Genomic DNA, 13,310 nt, shown 5'->3' on the forward strand with positions numbered 1-13,310 from the left:
TGGTCTCTCTACTAATGTACAATATAAGGTGACCTCTGGTCTCCCTATTGATGTTAAATATAAGGTATCCTTTGGTCTCCCTACTGATGTAGGATATAAGGGGATCTTTGGTCTCCCTATTGATGTACAATATAAGAGATCTCTGGTCTCCCTTTTGGTGTACAATATAAGGTGTCTTCTGGTCTCCCTATGGATGTAGGATATAAGGGGACCTCTGGTCTCCCTGTTGATTTAGGATATAGGGGACCTCTGGTCTCCCTATTGATGTAATATATAAAGTGTCCTCTGGTCTCCCTACTGATGTAGGATATAAGGGGACCTTTGGTCTCCCTGATGATGTACAAATGATCCCTGGTTTCCCTATTGATGTACAATACAAGGTGTCCTCTGGTCTCCCTAAAGATGTAGGATATAAGGTGACCTCTGGTCTCCCTAATTATGTTCAATATAAGGTATCCTCTGGTCTCCCTATAGATGTAGGATATAGGGGACCTCTGGTCTCTCTATAGATGTAGGATATAAGGGGACCTCTTGTCTTTCTTTTGATGTACAATACAATGTGATCTTTAGTCCTCCTATTGATGTACAATATAAGGGGACCTATGGTCTCCCTATTCATATAAACTTTATGTTTCCTCTGCTCCCCACATAAAGAATATGGAAACATGAGTTTGTATTATATTGTACATCAATAAGGATATCAGAGGTTAGACGAAGTGGTATATGAATCAGTAGACCAGAGGTAATCTTATATTGTTCATTATTAGGAAAACATGAGGTCACTTGAAGTTATAAGAAGACAATTTAAAAAATGTGGCATGTGAAGAATTATTTTTCAAATTCACTCCAAAAAAAAATTGAGACCCTGATTTTTTTACAAGCAAACAATTTCACAATTTCTCCAAATTAATTCTCTAAATTTATGTAATTGGATGGGGGATGACATTAGACAACTTTTCCTTCATATACAGTATATGTATCCCACAAGCAATTGACAATGGGTCCATGTTTTTCAAGTTTATTATTTTGGAAAATATACTAGTAATTTTGATTCGTTTATGAATTTGATAAGTGTAAATTCCAGGGAAAGGGGAGGAGAACTTCAGCCTCCATCCTTGCAAGACTGGGCATACATCTACTCTGTAAGATTAATATTAACCAGAGGTTTACTAGAGTGTTAAACTGATAAGGTCGCCTATTGAGGTATGACCTCAAAAGGGAGACGAAAGGACACCTAATATAATTTATTACCAAATAATTATTCCATTATCTTTAAGGATCAGTGTAGACTCCGAGCGGGGTGGGGGGCAGGACCTACAAGGTACCTCCTCCCCCTGCCTGTTAGATCTGCGAATGCAGAGGCAGGAGGTCGCCTACCCTGATATATTAATAAGGAGATCAGAGGTTAGGTACTGTGTTAAATAGATACTGTTGCCTTACATGGAATAATAATATCATTATTAATATCATTAGGGAGACCACAGGTCACCCTACGTAATCCATTGCTGTATAACTTATATTTTATAATATATTGCAGTCGATGTTGCTCCCCCCGTATCTTTCCTCATATCAGATGATTATTCCTTTGACAAAAATAGATTTTCTGTTGTTGTTTTACACTGTAAAGGCTTCACAGTAGTGCGATTTATTCTATTTTCACTTTACGGTTGCAATGCACTACATTTTGTCGCGGAGTAAACAGGTTTGATAGTTGTGAACTGAGCCGGTGACCTAAGGTCCTAGTTGAGCGTACGTTTTATCCTTCTGCTAATGTTAAAACATTCGGGGTTGTTTTTCCGACCTCTGACGGAAACGCCCGAGATAATGCGATTGCGGAATCGGATTTTTAAACATCTTCATTGGCCAGTTTCCCTTATTTTGCACTCCGGGGTTTTTCAAGAAAAATGTGTTGATCGACATCCGAATAAAATGGTAATTAAATAGAGTGCCAAATATATCATGGGCGAAAATTTGTTTTATAAAAAGTGGTTCTTACAAATAGATCTATATATGTAGATAACCCTAAATAGCTAAAAATTTATTTGTTTTGCCTATAGCAGATGTTAATTTAGTTTTTAGCTGACATTAACTTACGTGTATAAATGAATATAAAAGCCATGTAATTGTAACCAAATATTCCGAGGCAATCATTCATATTTATAGGACTGATAGTTGATTAAATTTCCTCTCATCAATAAAGGTATACCCCCTCCCCCCCCGGAAATAGATAAAATGCTTCCCTTCAGAGAAGAAGTTTTCAATCATTATTTGGGGGGGGGGGGGTGCGTCAAAACGTCCATCGTAAAAAAAATTGACTATTTAAAAATAATTTCAATTTTTAATCAGTACTCCATCTCTCATGCCAAAGGCTAAGTAAGATTTTCTGCTCACAATTTGTTTGTTCTCTAACTTCGATGTTGGCTTTCTCGGTGTAAGCATAATCGACGTTGTCGCTGTAAACCTGGTACTTGTAATTTTTTTCTCATTCTTATCTTTTGAAAAATCACTGGGTCAGTATCAACTAAACGTTGTTGATCAAATGAATGACCACATCCTCTTCCAACAGAAGATAATTAAGAAATACAAGTAGTAAAAATTGGAAAGGTCATTTGAAAAAATTATTCTCTAGAAACCTGTGGGCCGGAATGAGAAAACATACTTATAATATCTCCCTGAAATAGTAAAGATTTAATTTTTTTTCAAATCAGAATGGGTGTTCAAAATTTAACATAGGAATTTATATCCCCCGCAAACGAAGTGTCTGGGCCGGGGGGAGGGGGATTAGGAATCATATTGTCCGTCTGTCTGTCCGCTTGTTTAGCTGCCCGTCTGTCCCTCCAAGTTTGCCCAGGCTATGAGTTTTTGGATTAACTGGAAGCTCATACTTGGTACAAAGATTGCCAATGATCCTAGGGTGTGTCATGGTCTTGATCCAAGGTCATTCCAGCAAATTCAAGGTCAGTGGAGAAAGAATAAATGTTTTGTCCGAGCCATTTATTTGTAAATGAGAATCACTGGAAGCTCATACTTGTTACAGAGATTGCTTGTGACAAAAATATTTGCTTCGACTTTGACAAAGAAAATTGTATTATTACCATCTAGGCTTTAATTTTTTATGTTCGCACTTGGTACAAAGATTGCTTATGGTCCGCCGGTTTTAGATGACTTAAAATAAGGTTATTTCAGCAAATTCAGGGTCACTGGCAGAAAAAGTTGTAAAATGCCTGTCTGGGATATGAATTACTAAGGGGGGATCACTAGAACCTCTTTCTTAAAACAGAGATTGTTTGAGATTGAGGGTTTGTCTTGACACCGCAGGGATTTATCAGTACCTTCTCAGGAGCCGAAATTCGGCCCCATTCCCAACTGAAAATGAGTTCAGTTTTTCCCAATTTGGCAGTATTTTTTCCCAATTGGTGAACAATGCTTTTATATATAATTATCTTGGAAAAACACAAAGTAAAATTCTCAGAATGTCTGTAATTTTCATCTAACTCATTTAGCAAAACTACGGTCATACAGTGGCTGCAACCTTATTGTTGACAAACCAATCGTGTAGAATCGTTCGTGTAACGTGCGTGATCGTTCGTGTAACGTGCGAGATCGTGCGTGTATCAGACTCAATCGTTTGCGGTTTTAATCGTGCGTGATCGTGCTTTAAGAAACGTGTAAATTTCGTTTTGTAAGTTTTTATCGGAATGTTATTTGTTATACAAGCATTTCTCTTCTCTCTCTCTCTCTCTTTTTTTTAACCAAATAAGATAAATGAAGCACGATTAACATAATTGAAAGCAGAACAAACTAATTATAGCTTGGAAATAAGCAATATAGCAAGTCGTGCAATATTGTGTTCTCGTCAAATAGCGTGATTTTTGTGATAAACCGTGTTTAGATGTTTAATGATTTTTTCTCTGATGTTAATTATGTTTACTGCTAATTATGGTCAAGATATTTTTAAAATCAATAGATTAAAAAAATAGATATTTTTACAAATGAATAATAAACAATTCTCAATGCTTACATAAATATTTAGTCGGCGAATGTACATGTACACTATATGATTGTCCGGGTTTCGTTTATCAATATTTATCTCTGGAGCTTACTTTTAATTATTTTATGATTTCTGCAAATAAATGATTTGAAAAATAATTGTTGATTTTAGAGATTTACAAATGGAAACATGGATATAACTTATAATATAATTCATTTTCATGCCATTTTTTTCCACAAACATATCCCTTTCTGCATATTATGAAGTCCAATTCAATCAAACCGCACGGTCCACCTACATATACATCTTCTGATAGAACGAAAAAAAAAATCAATTTTCTTAAGTCGGAGAATTATGTAAATAATTATTTGTAATCTAAAATATATAAAGGTCTTAAATGTATTTAGTTCTAGAAATATCCATTTCTATTTTTTTTTTTTTTTTCATTTTTCAAAGTCGATGAAATAATACCAATAATTATTTGAAATCTAAAATAAGTATTAAGCCTTATTTCGTTTTAAAAATATGCATTCCTAAAGAATTTAAACTATTTTGCATGAAGAATCGCGCGTTTGCGTTAGCAATCGTGTAAGATCGTGTAACGTGTAGAATCGTGTGCGTGAAGGATCGTTCGTGTAACAGATTTTATCGTGCGTTAATCGTGCGGAATCGTTCGTGTAACGTGATCGTTCGTGTGACTTGTCAACAATAACGTTGCAGCCACTGTAACACCTTTAAAAACACTGTAAAAACATCGCCAACTTTTCATCCGAATTTCCTCAGTTTTTCTGAAAATGGTGATATTGTGTAATTATATAAATTTATTAAGTTATTTCTACCTACTCAATTGATCTATGAGTGAATGGTAAGGACTGTAGGCATTATTTCAAATAGAAAAGTATATTTTCAATGCGTTAATATTAATGCATAAAAATAATAATAATATAAATTAACATATTAAAATAGGACTTTGAGAAAATGTGTACTTAGTATAATTTTTGCAGAAGGTTTTTAATCTCCAGAAACAGATTCTATAATGACCTAAATTGGAATATCATACACTTATGTACTACCCGAAGTTGTATAAACACTTTATACTCATTGAAGTCAATTTTACTTTTATTAGTCTATTATTCATAATTGATCTTGTATGAAGTTGGATCATATTAAATTGTCAGTTTGGTTGCCCAAATTAGAGTTTATGCTGAAATGTTAAATGATTTACATCTGAATACATGATCTAAGGAACAATTTTAATTTTTCCCAATTTCATCAAAAAGCCGATAATTTTTTCCCAATTCAATGAAACTGGCGTTTCCCAAAATAGGCTGATAAATCCCTGGTCTCGGGACTAGTTAGAATAATCTAACTGTGTCTCGGGACAAGCCCTCACCACAGTTAGAATACATCCAATATACTTGCAATGTAGCAAATCAGAGTGGATCCACTCCGAAATGATTTTGAAGAGTACAAAAGGAGTTGCACTGTAAATAACTACCAAATTAATCGTAACAAACTTTTTTATACCCCCCGCAAACTAAGTTTAGGGGGGGGGGGTATATTGGAATCAGCTTGTCCGTCTGTCTGTCCGTCTGTCTGTAGACGAGATATTGTCTAGACCATTTCTTGGAAACTGTTGCAAGGATTTGTCTGAAAATTTGTACACTTATTCTTCGCCATATGAAGGTGTGCACCTGGTATTTTCATCATGATTGGATAATTTTTTTGCATTTTACAGGTGTTTTTTTTTCATTTTTATTATGTGGTTTTGTCCGGATCTGTTCCCAGAGACTATTGCATAGATTTGTATGAAAATTTGTACACTTATTATTTACCATATGAAGATGTCCGCCTGATATTTTCAACATTATCTGATAATTTTTCTGCATTTTACAGGTGTTTTTTTTTTTTTTTCATTTTTATTGACATAGTCATTTCGGATTCATGTCTAAGGTTTGAGACATAGAGTCTAGAACATCTGTACAAAAATGTGAACTACAGCTTAAAACTACTCATTAGAACTAAAAAAAAAAATCACAAAGTATTAAAAACAGTTTTTACATGACACAGTGCTCAGATAGTGTAAATCCATTTGTCCCTTTGGAGTAATGAGTGGACATGCATCCAGTTAAAGATTAATTAATGAGTTCAGTGTGGGAACCTCTTAGGGTATCTCTGATCAAGCAAGTCTTATCTATATCTCCTGGGAATTGGGCAGAAAGAAATAAAGATCTCTGTTGTCTAAGTCTCTTAATTGTAATTTATGTCTGTCAAAATACATAGTTACTGGAACCAGCCTTTTATTTTTAAAATGAGTTTGATATAAAGGTATTAAGATCAATTTGATTTTGTATAATTAATTATGATATTTTTTTTCAACAATCAATTTGCAGAGTGTCATATCTCACAAAGATGACAGAAACTTGCAACCTATTTTTTCAATGTAATTAAAAAACACTGTAATTACTAGCATTGATGTTTTATTAGGCTGCACCTTAGTTTTATTCATTAAAAAAAATATAATGAGTAATTAAATTTTCACTCTAAATGTTTAAGCAAATTGTGAACACCTCTCACATCTAGAAAACATAAGTGATTTGGTACCTTCTCTGAAAAACCCAGCGGGGGGTATTTGTCCCTTTTGGACAGTTCTAGTTGATTTTGTATATGTCTTTTAACGTAAAAAATAATCCGTTCTAAATACGAAAATTCAACTCATTTTCTCAACGTTTTTTCCTCGCTTCAAATTTAACGCCATGTTGACATTCGGAACTCTCTGGATTGTTCATAGAAAATGCACAGAGTACGAGTTATCACCCGTGTTTATTTTGCAACGTTGCCAATACATGGAACGAATTCTATCGTTAAATCGGGTCCGTAAGACAATATCATTTTAACGATTGAATGTTTTATCTATCTCAGGACAGGCCCTCACTACAGTTAGGATGCTTCCCATATAACCGCAATGTAGCAGAAAATTGCAGAATAGCTCCAAAACAATTTCAAAGAAAACAAGTGAAGTTGCATTGAAATTAACTATCAAATTAATGATAAGACGCCTTTTTGAGACTGTGGATACCTTTCACCCAAAAATTTAATTCATGTAATAGAAGAATTCAACACTTTTTTCTCAACATTCTTTATTCATTTCAAATTTACACACTATATTGACATTAATTCTCTGGATTTTTCATAGTAAATGCACGGAGAATTTTCCCTGTGTTTACTTTGCTACATTGCCAATATACAGAACGAATTCTATCATTTAACCGGGTCTGTAGGACATTTTTCATTTTAACAATAGAATACTGTACGTGTACGTAAATTGGCGTATTCAAAATTTAGCGCAATCAAGGGGTATGGAGTTGTTGGTGTAATCATAAATAAGCGCTACACATGTCCGTGCCATGTATTGTGTTAATAAATGATTTATTAGCGCTATTCATGAATTAGTGCATCGTTGTCCATGCCAAAGCCGCTAAAATATGAAGCCCACTTTTTTAAGTATACATACAGTAATCTATGAGTTCTGTGGATTTTGACAACCCTCGCAGTGTTTTCCCTTTCAGGTAAAGGTTTAGAGATCAATTGTAACAGGCTAGAGGCTGAGGTTTATGGACAAAATCTCTGTGAACTTTACAACAATTATATTAAATATTTTTATTTATAAGTGGCATTTCTGTCAGCTCAAGCGGTCAATTTGGCCGGTAGCCGGTTCTTAGGGAAAACACTGCCTTGTGTAAAATCAGTGTGCGAAATTAACGCCTGTCCGATGGTCCGAATCTATTTCAAGTTTAATCAGGCTACACTGATCCGAATTGAAATAGACCGAATTGTCTATCCCAATTTCGGCCATGGGTAAATTAATATTGAATAAAAAATGTCAACATATAATTAAAAACAAAATGATTCTGAGAAATAGTTTTATACTTTTATATTTTGTGTTAAAAGAATTATTGTAAAATCTCATCATTCAGAACATTGTGTATATTTCGACAAATGAACGGTGTACTATTTTTATCCAATGCTCGCTTCTTGTTGTGCATCTGTCATGCAGGAAATCCTGACCGCTGGTTGCTGGAAGCATGACATTAAACACAAAGTAAATAAAAAAAATAAATTTAAAAAGTCCAAAAAAGGGAAAGCTACAAAGATGATTTTAGATTTCGTGTCTTTCACAAACATAAACTGTTCTGCAGAATGAAGTCCATATACAACGAATCTGAATATATACACGGTACAGATTTTTGTGATAAGCATTAAGCACGGACACTGATTTTATACTTTATTTTCACAATGTAATAATGAAAATGTAACAGATATATGTACTTCAATATTATGAATACGAAAAAAATATAAAATATATATATATGAATAAAAGAAGTGCACATTTCTCGTCTTTACTTTTTCGTGTTTTTGTGGACAGTCCCATTTGTCTACGGTCTATCCCACTTTTAAATGAGAGAGCACAATGGACTATTTCATTCTCCCGTTTAGTTTCGCACACTGTAAAATTCTGTTTTACTTCACTTCTCAAACCTCCCATAGTTATAACATTGATATGATTCAGGGTATATGTAACATTTGTAGGCAGGAAACGGTGAAAGTGTGTTTAATAGTAGAATCAAACTACAGTCAGGTTATGGAAAAGTTAAGATTATTTTCAATTGCTGTGTGGGCTATTGCCTAGAAGATCCTCAAGAGTTTGTGACCCAGAGACAAAATTACCTGCATTTGGTTATTTTTATTTGCAATCCTGCAATAAATTTGAAGATTTCCGTTCTTACTTCCATAATATATGAAATATTATGAGTGGTAAGCAGAAGGTTCTTTGTTGACTGGCTGATTATATAAGCTTAATTATCCCCTCGCGGCGAAGTTGAAGGGGATATAGTAACGGGCTTGTGAATGTGTGGGTGAGTATGTGCTTAACGGAAGTAATAATTTACATCAGGATCCATGTACACTTATGGGAGGGGATACTCCGCTTTGCAGTGCCCTTGTTCTTATAAGATCTTTAGCAATGTATTTTGACAAAATTAAGTTTGATATTATTTTCTGTAACCTTTTGTTATAACAGTAATCAATCTAATGTCTTTGTAGGGCACAACGGCTGACCAAGATAATAGGTTCAGTGACAAAAAGAAAAAATTGATGAAGTCCATGAAGTTCAACGATGGACTGGAAAGAAAGGTTTGTTACTGTGTGACTGGAAATAGGAAATCTTTATCATCAGACCATGTTGTTCCATTTTAATATGATATCAAATAAAATAAATATTTTAAGTAACTTCTTAGTTCAGGAAAACAACTCTGAACCTAGCAAATGATTTTATAGCAGGTATCATCTCTGTTGTTATGGAAAAGAAAGTGATTATATTGTAGCCATATACACTAGGCAAAATTGCTAACGCACCACTTATTATTCTTATTTGTGAACTGATCATTTTCCTAATTGGTACTAGTATATAAAATATGCCATCTTTTCCAAAACAAGTGGATTGACAAATGTCTTGGTGACATGTCAAGACCCTTAAAGGACCTTCTTGTCCGTAAACCAATGTCCCGACGTGCACTGCGCACCGTTTTTGCCAAGATATGAAGTTGGTGATTACTGATGGTGGTCCATGACGTTGTGACGGGAGCAGTCTCCCACTAAAAAATCAAATGATATACCCTGATTGACTACCATATCGCTTAGTAGTCATCCAGTGCCTTGATGTCCCTACCAAATCTACCCAACTTCCGGTTGCCCCAATTTTGTGGAACAATCTTGAAGTTATTGTGTGGTGCTTACTTAATGCCGTCGATATCTATTGTAAACATTTTTATGATCGTTAATTCATTTTCAACAATTTTTCACCAGAGAAATGCATAATCTTTTGAATTGTTTTAATTTTTCACAAATTTCTTCAAAGGAACCTCCTGCAGACACCATCCTGGCTGCCTTAGCACGCTTTCTAGAGTCAAACGCCGCATACGGTGTAACTTTTTTCTGAGTTTTTAATTAGTACAAACATAAAGAACACAACCACAAAGAAAAAAATTGAAATTTATTCCACCAGAAAAGTATGGATATGATTTTAATTTTTTCTATGACGTGGTTACGCTTCAGTAAACATTGCTGTTATTTATCAGTTAAAACATTTAAATGTCTCATTTTTTATTAAAGTAACATAATTATATATCAAAAACATCATAAACAAGTTTTGAAAAGAAAAATGTTAATTTATGTAGGTAGTGCGTTAGCAATTTTGTCTAGTGTATATGTTCTGTTTAATAACTGTGGTCTTACATTTGTGTTGTAGCCTGAATTACAATGTAACTGCTAAGTGAATTACATGCTGACTTTACTAGTACGTCCTTTTACAGGTTGACATGTCTAAGGTTAACGTGGACACGATCAAGCCCTGGATTGCTCAGAGAATCACAGAATTGTTAGGCATTGAGGATGACGTCCTCGTGGAATTTGTTTATAACCAGTTGGAGCCTAGGGTAAAGCATTCCTAAAATTTCAATCATAAAATCACAAGCAGAAAAGATTGAATATTTCTTATGAACAGGTTTTGACTTTGTTTGTGGGGAAGTTTTAAAACCCAAGATGGATTTCACTAAGTATGCTTTTCTGAAGCTCTTAGCTCTTATGATATATATATGAGATAGATTTTATGGTAAAAAATGAATATGTATTTGATTCTTATATTCTTAGGCAACTAGTGTCTGTGAAACTGTCTGACTTCTGTATATAATGTGTTTTGATCCCAAATAATTGCAGTCCTAATTTTTAGAAATACAAATAGCAACATATTTGAAATTTGCCAGGAATGTTTCAAATTCTCTCAGAGCAGACATTTTCTACATTCACAGTGTGTAAAAAAAACTAGATGTAAATTGTATGTAATGATTCAATGAAAATTTTTGCTTGAGTGAAAATATTTAATATTGATTGGATGAAAATATCTAATTTTGATTGGATGAAAATATTTGAATTTGATTGGATGACATGTATGTTGAATTTGATTGGCTGACTTACACTTTTGATTATTCCTTCACTGACACAGCTTTGATTCTCTGTCCCTCCATCATAAAGCCGACATTATAATTCTATACAGGAGGATAAAGTCGACATTAAAATTCTAAACAGGAGGATCGCCGATCAAGTTTGTCTGACACAAGTTAAGTATGCCTCACTTCTCATCATGGGCAGATAACTCTGTGTAGTACAGCTATCCAGATAGTGTTTGTACCCCTTTGGAAATATATCAGATAACTTCAGCAAAATCTGACTTGAAATCTCTTTAAAAACTGAAAAAGGGATGTTTGTGATATTATGTACAATATTACACTTTTTGGGGGTAAAAATAAAACAGGGTCAGGTATATTTGAAGTTTCTTAAAATGTTTTTTATAAACATTTTGATTAAGGGTTGGGGGGGGGGAGTGAAAATGGGTAGGATTTCTGAGGAGGTGACAATGGGTAGGATTTCTGAGGGGGTGGGGTGTAGTTGGGGGGGGGGGGGGGTATTTTACTTGATGCATAACTACTGCAGCGTTTTTGTGTTGGGAGGAAACCCTTGTGTTCAGGACAAGAAGAGGATAAAGGTTAGAATAAAAAAAAGATAAGAGAGAGAGAGAGAGACTAGGAAAAAAACTCTTAAATTATTTAAAATGGTGATAAATCAAAATGTAAGACGTGAAATAAACTGCCGTGGACTCTCCTGAATTTGAAGGCTTATGGGTGACTTTTTATTCCAGCACATCAGTGTTAGATGGACGCTTGCTGAGGGGGCTGTACTGTGTATACATATAAACGTTTCAGAGACTCGGATTATCAAGGAAGACAAATCAGGAATAGGAAGAAGGAAGTGATGGAATTTTCGACCTCAGGGAGTTTCTTACGACGATGTTTTAATTGACCGGAGTGTCCACTACAGGGCGATTGGTCAGCCTGTCCGTGTGGAGCCCCAAATTGTTGCAAATTACACCAAATTAGGGTTTCATGTTTCCCAGTTCTGAGCTATATGTGTATTCTTTGTGTGTATTGTAATTGATGTGCAAATTTTGTTAAAAGAAAATTTATCCAGTTCCCTGCCTGGAGTAAAGTACAGTGGAACTTATAAATCAGAACTTAGAGATGAATGTATTTTTAAGTTCTTTATCTTTTTTTTTTAACATTAGCAAACTATGAGTAGGATGATATATAGATTAAGGAGTTCATAATAAAAAAGGGTTTGTAATACTGTGTGTTATACAAAACATGTGATATAAATATAGGTTCAGTAAGAAGTCTTCTAGGTAAGTATATTCAAGCTTGTACCAGGCAAGCTTCATGTCTATATAGCTATAGCTGTTAATGTGGCTACTTCCCCTATCTTTACAGTTCCCTGACCCAAAGGAGATGCAGATCAACCTTACTGGATTCCTAAACCCGAAGAATGCTCGGATATTCCTGGGGGAGCTCTGGGAACATCTTTGTAGTGCTCAGGAAAACATTGGGGGGATCCCGGCCAAGTTTGTGGAACAGAAAAAAGAGGAGATCAAGCGAAAAAAGGTCAGTGTTGGAAGTATTGCAGTGAAGGAAAAAGATTTATTTATTTGAAAATAGGGTTCCATTGTATTTTTTGAATGGGGGGGGGGGGGTAATTTCATTTTCCTGGTTTTCTTCCAGATTTTATCAGTTTAACTGTACTTATAAACTGAGAATAAAAATTTCATTGTATGTATAAACATATTGACATATTGCAGGCGGAGCAGGAAAGAATTCAGGCAAACTTAAAGAAACATGAGGAACAGATTCGGGAGACTCTGCGTGAACAGGAGGAGCAGGAGAAGAGGCTCAGAAGGTAAACCCTGCAGGGGGGGGGGAGAGGCTCAGAAGGTAAACCCTGCAGAGAGAGGGGGGAGAGGCTCAGATGGTAAACCCTGCAGGGAGAGGGGGGGGAGAGGCTCAGAAGGTAAACACTGCAGAGAGGTGGGGAGAGGGGGAGGCTCAGAAGGTATACCCTGCAGAGGGGGGGGGAGGCTCAGAAGGTAAACACCGCAGAGGGGGGGGATGCTCAGAAGGTAAACACTGTAGGGGGGGGGAGGCTCAGAAGGTAAACACTGCAGAGAGGGGGGGGAGAGGCTCAGAAGGTAAACACTGCAGAGAGGTGGGGGAGAGGCTCAGAAGGTAAACACTGCAGAGAGAGGGGGGAGAGGCTCAGAAGGTAAATACTGCAAGGGGGGGGGGCTCAGAAGGTAAACACTGCAGAGAGGGGGGAGGCTCAGAAGGTAAACACTGCAGAAAAAGAGAGATGGGAGAAGAGAGAGAGAAGGTAAATG

At 35.4% G+C, this 13,310-nt stretch overlaps 1 protein-coding gene across 1 annotated transcript in view; it reads left to right on the forward strand.

The window, feature by feature from the left end:
- The first annotated feature begins 8,042 nt into the window (after nt 1-8,042).
- LOC133180699 (serine/arginine repetitive matrix protein 1-like) overlaps nt 8,043-13,310 on the forward strand; it is a 33,065-nt gene continuing 27,797 nt past the window's right edge. The window contains exons 1-6 of the mRNA XM_061315166.1: nt 8,043-8,093; nt 8,582-8,728; nt 9,095-9,184; nt 10,363-10,485; nt 12,370-12,540; nt 12,735-12,832. Coding sequence (XP_061171150.1) covers nt 8,043-8,093; nt 8,582-8,728; nt 9,095-9,184; nt 10,363-10,485; nt 12,370-12,540; nt 12,735-12,832 — 680 coding nt within the window. The remainder of the gene's footprint in view (nt 8,094-8,581; nt 8,729-9,094; nt 9,185-10,362; nt 10,486-12,369; nt 12,541-12,734; nt 12,833-13,310) is intronic.

This window comes from Saccostrea echinata, unplaced genomic scaffold (assembly GCF_033153115.1).
Source record: "Saccostrea echinata isolate AGI-Se365-2 ecotype Australia unplaced genomic scaffold, CSIRO_AGI_Sech_v1 ptg000007l, whole genome shotgun sequence".
Lineage (NCBI taxonomy): Eukaryota > Metazoa > Mollusca > Bivalvia > Ostreida > Ostreidae > Saccostrea > Saccostrea echinata.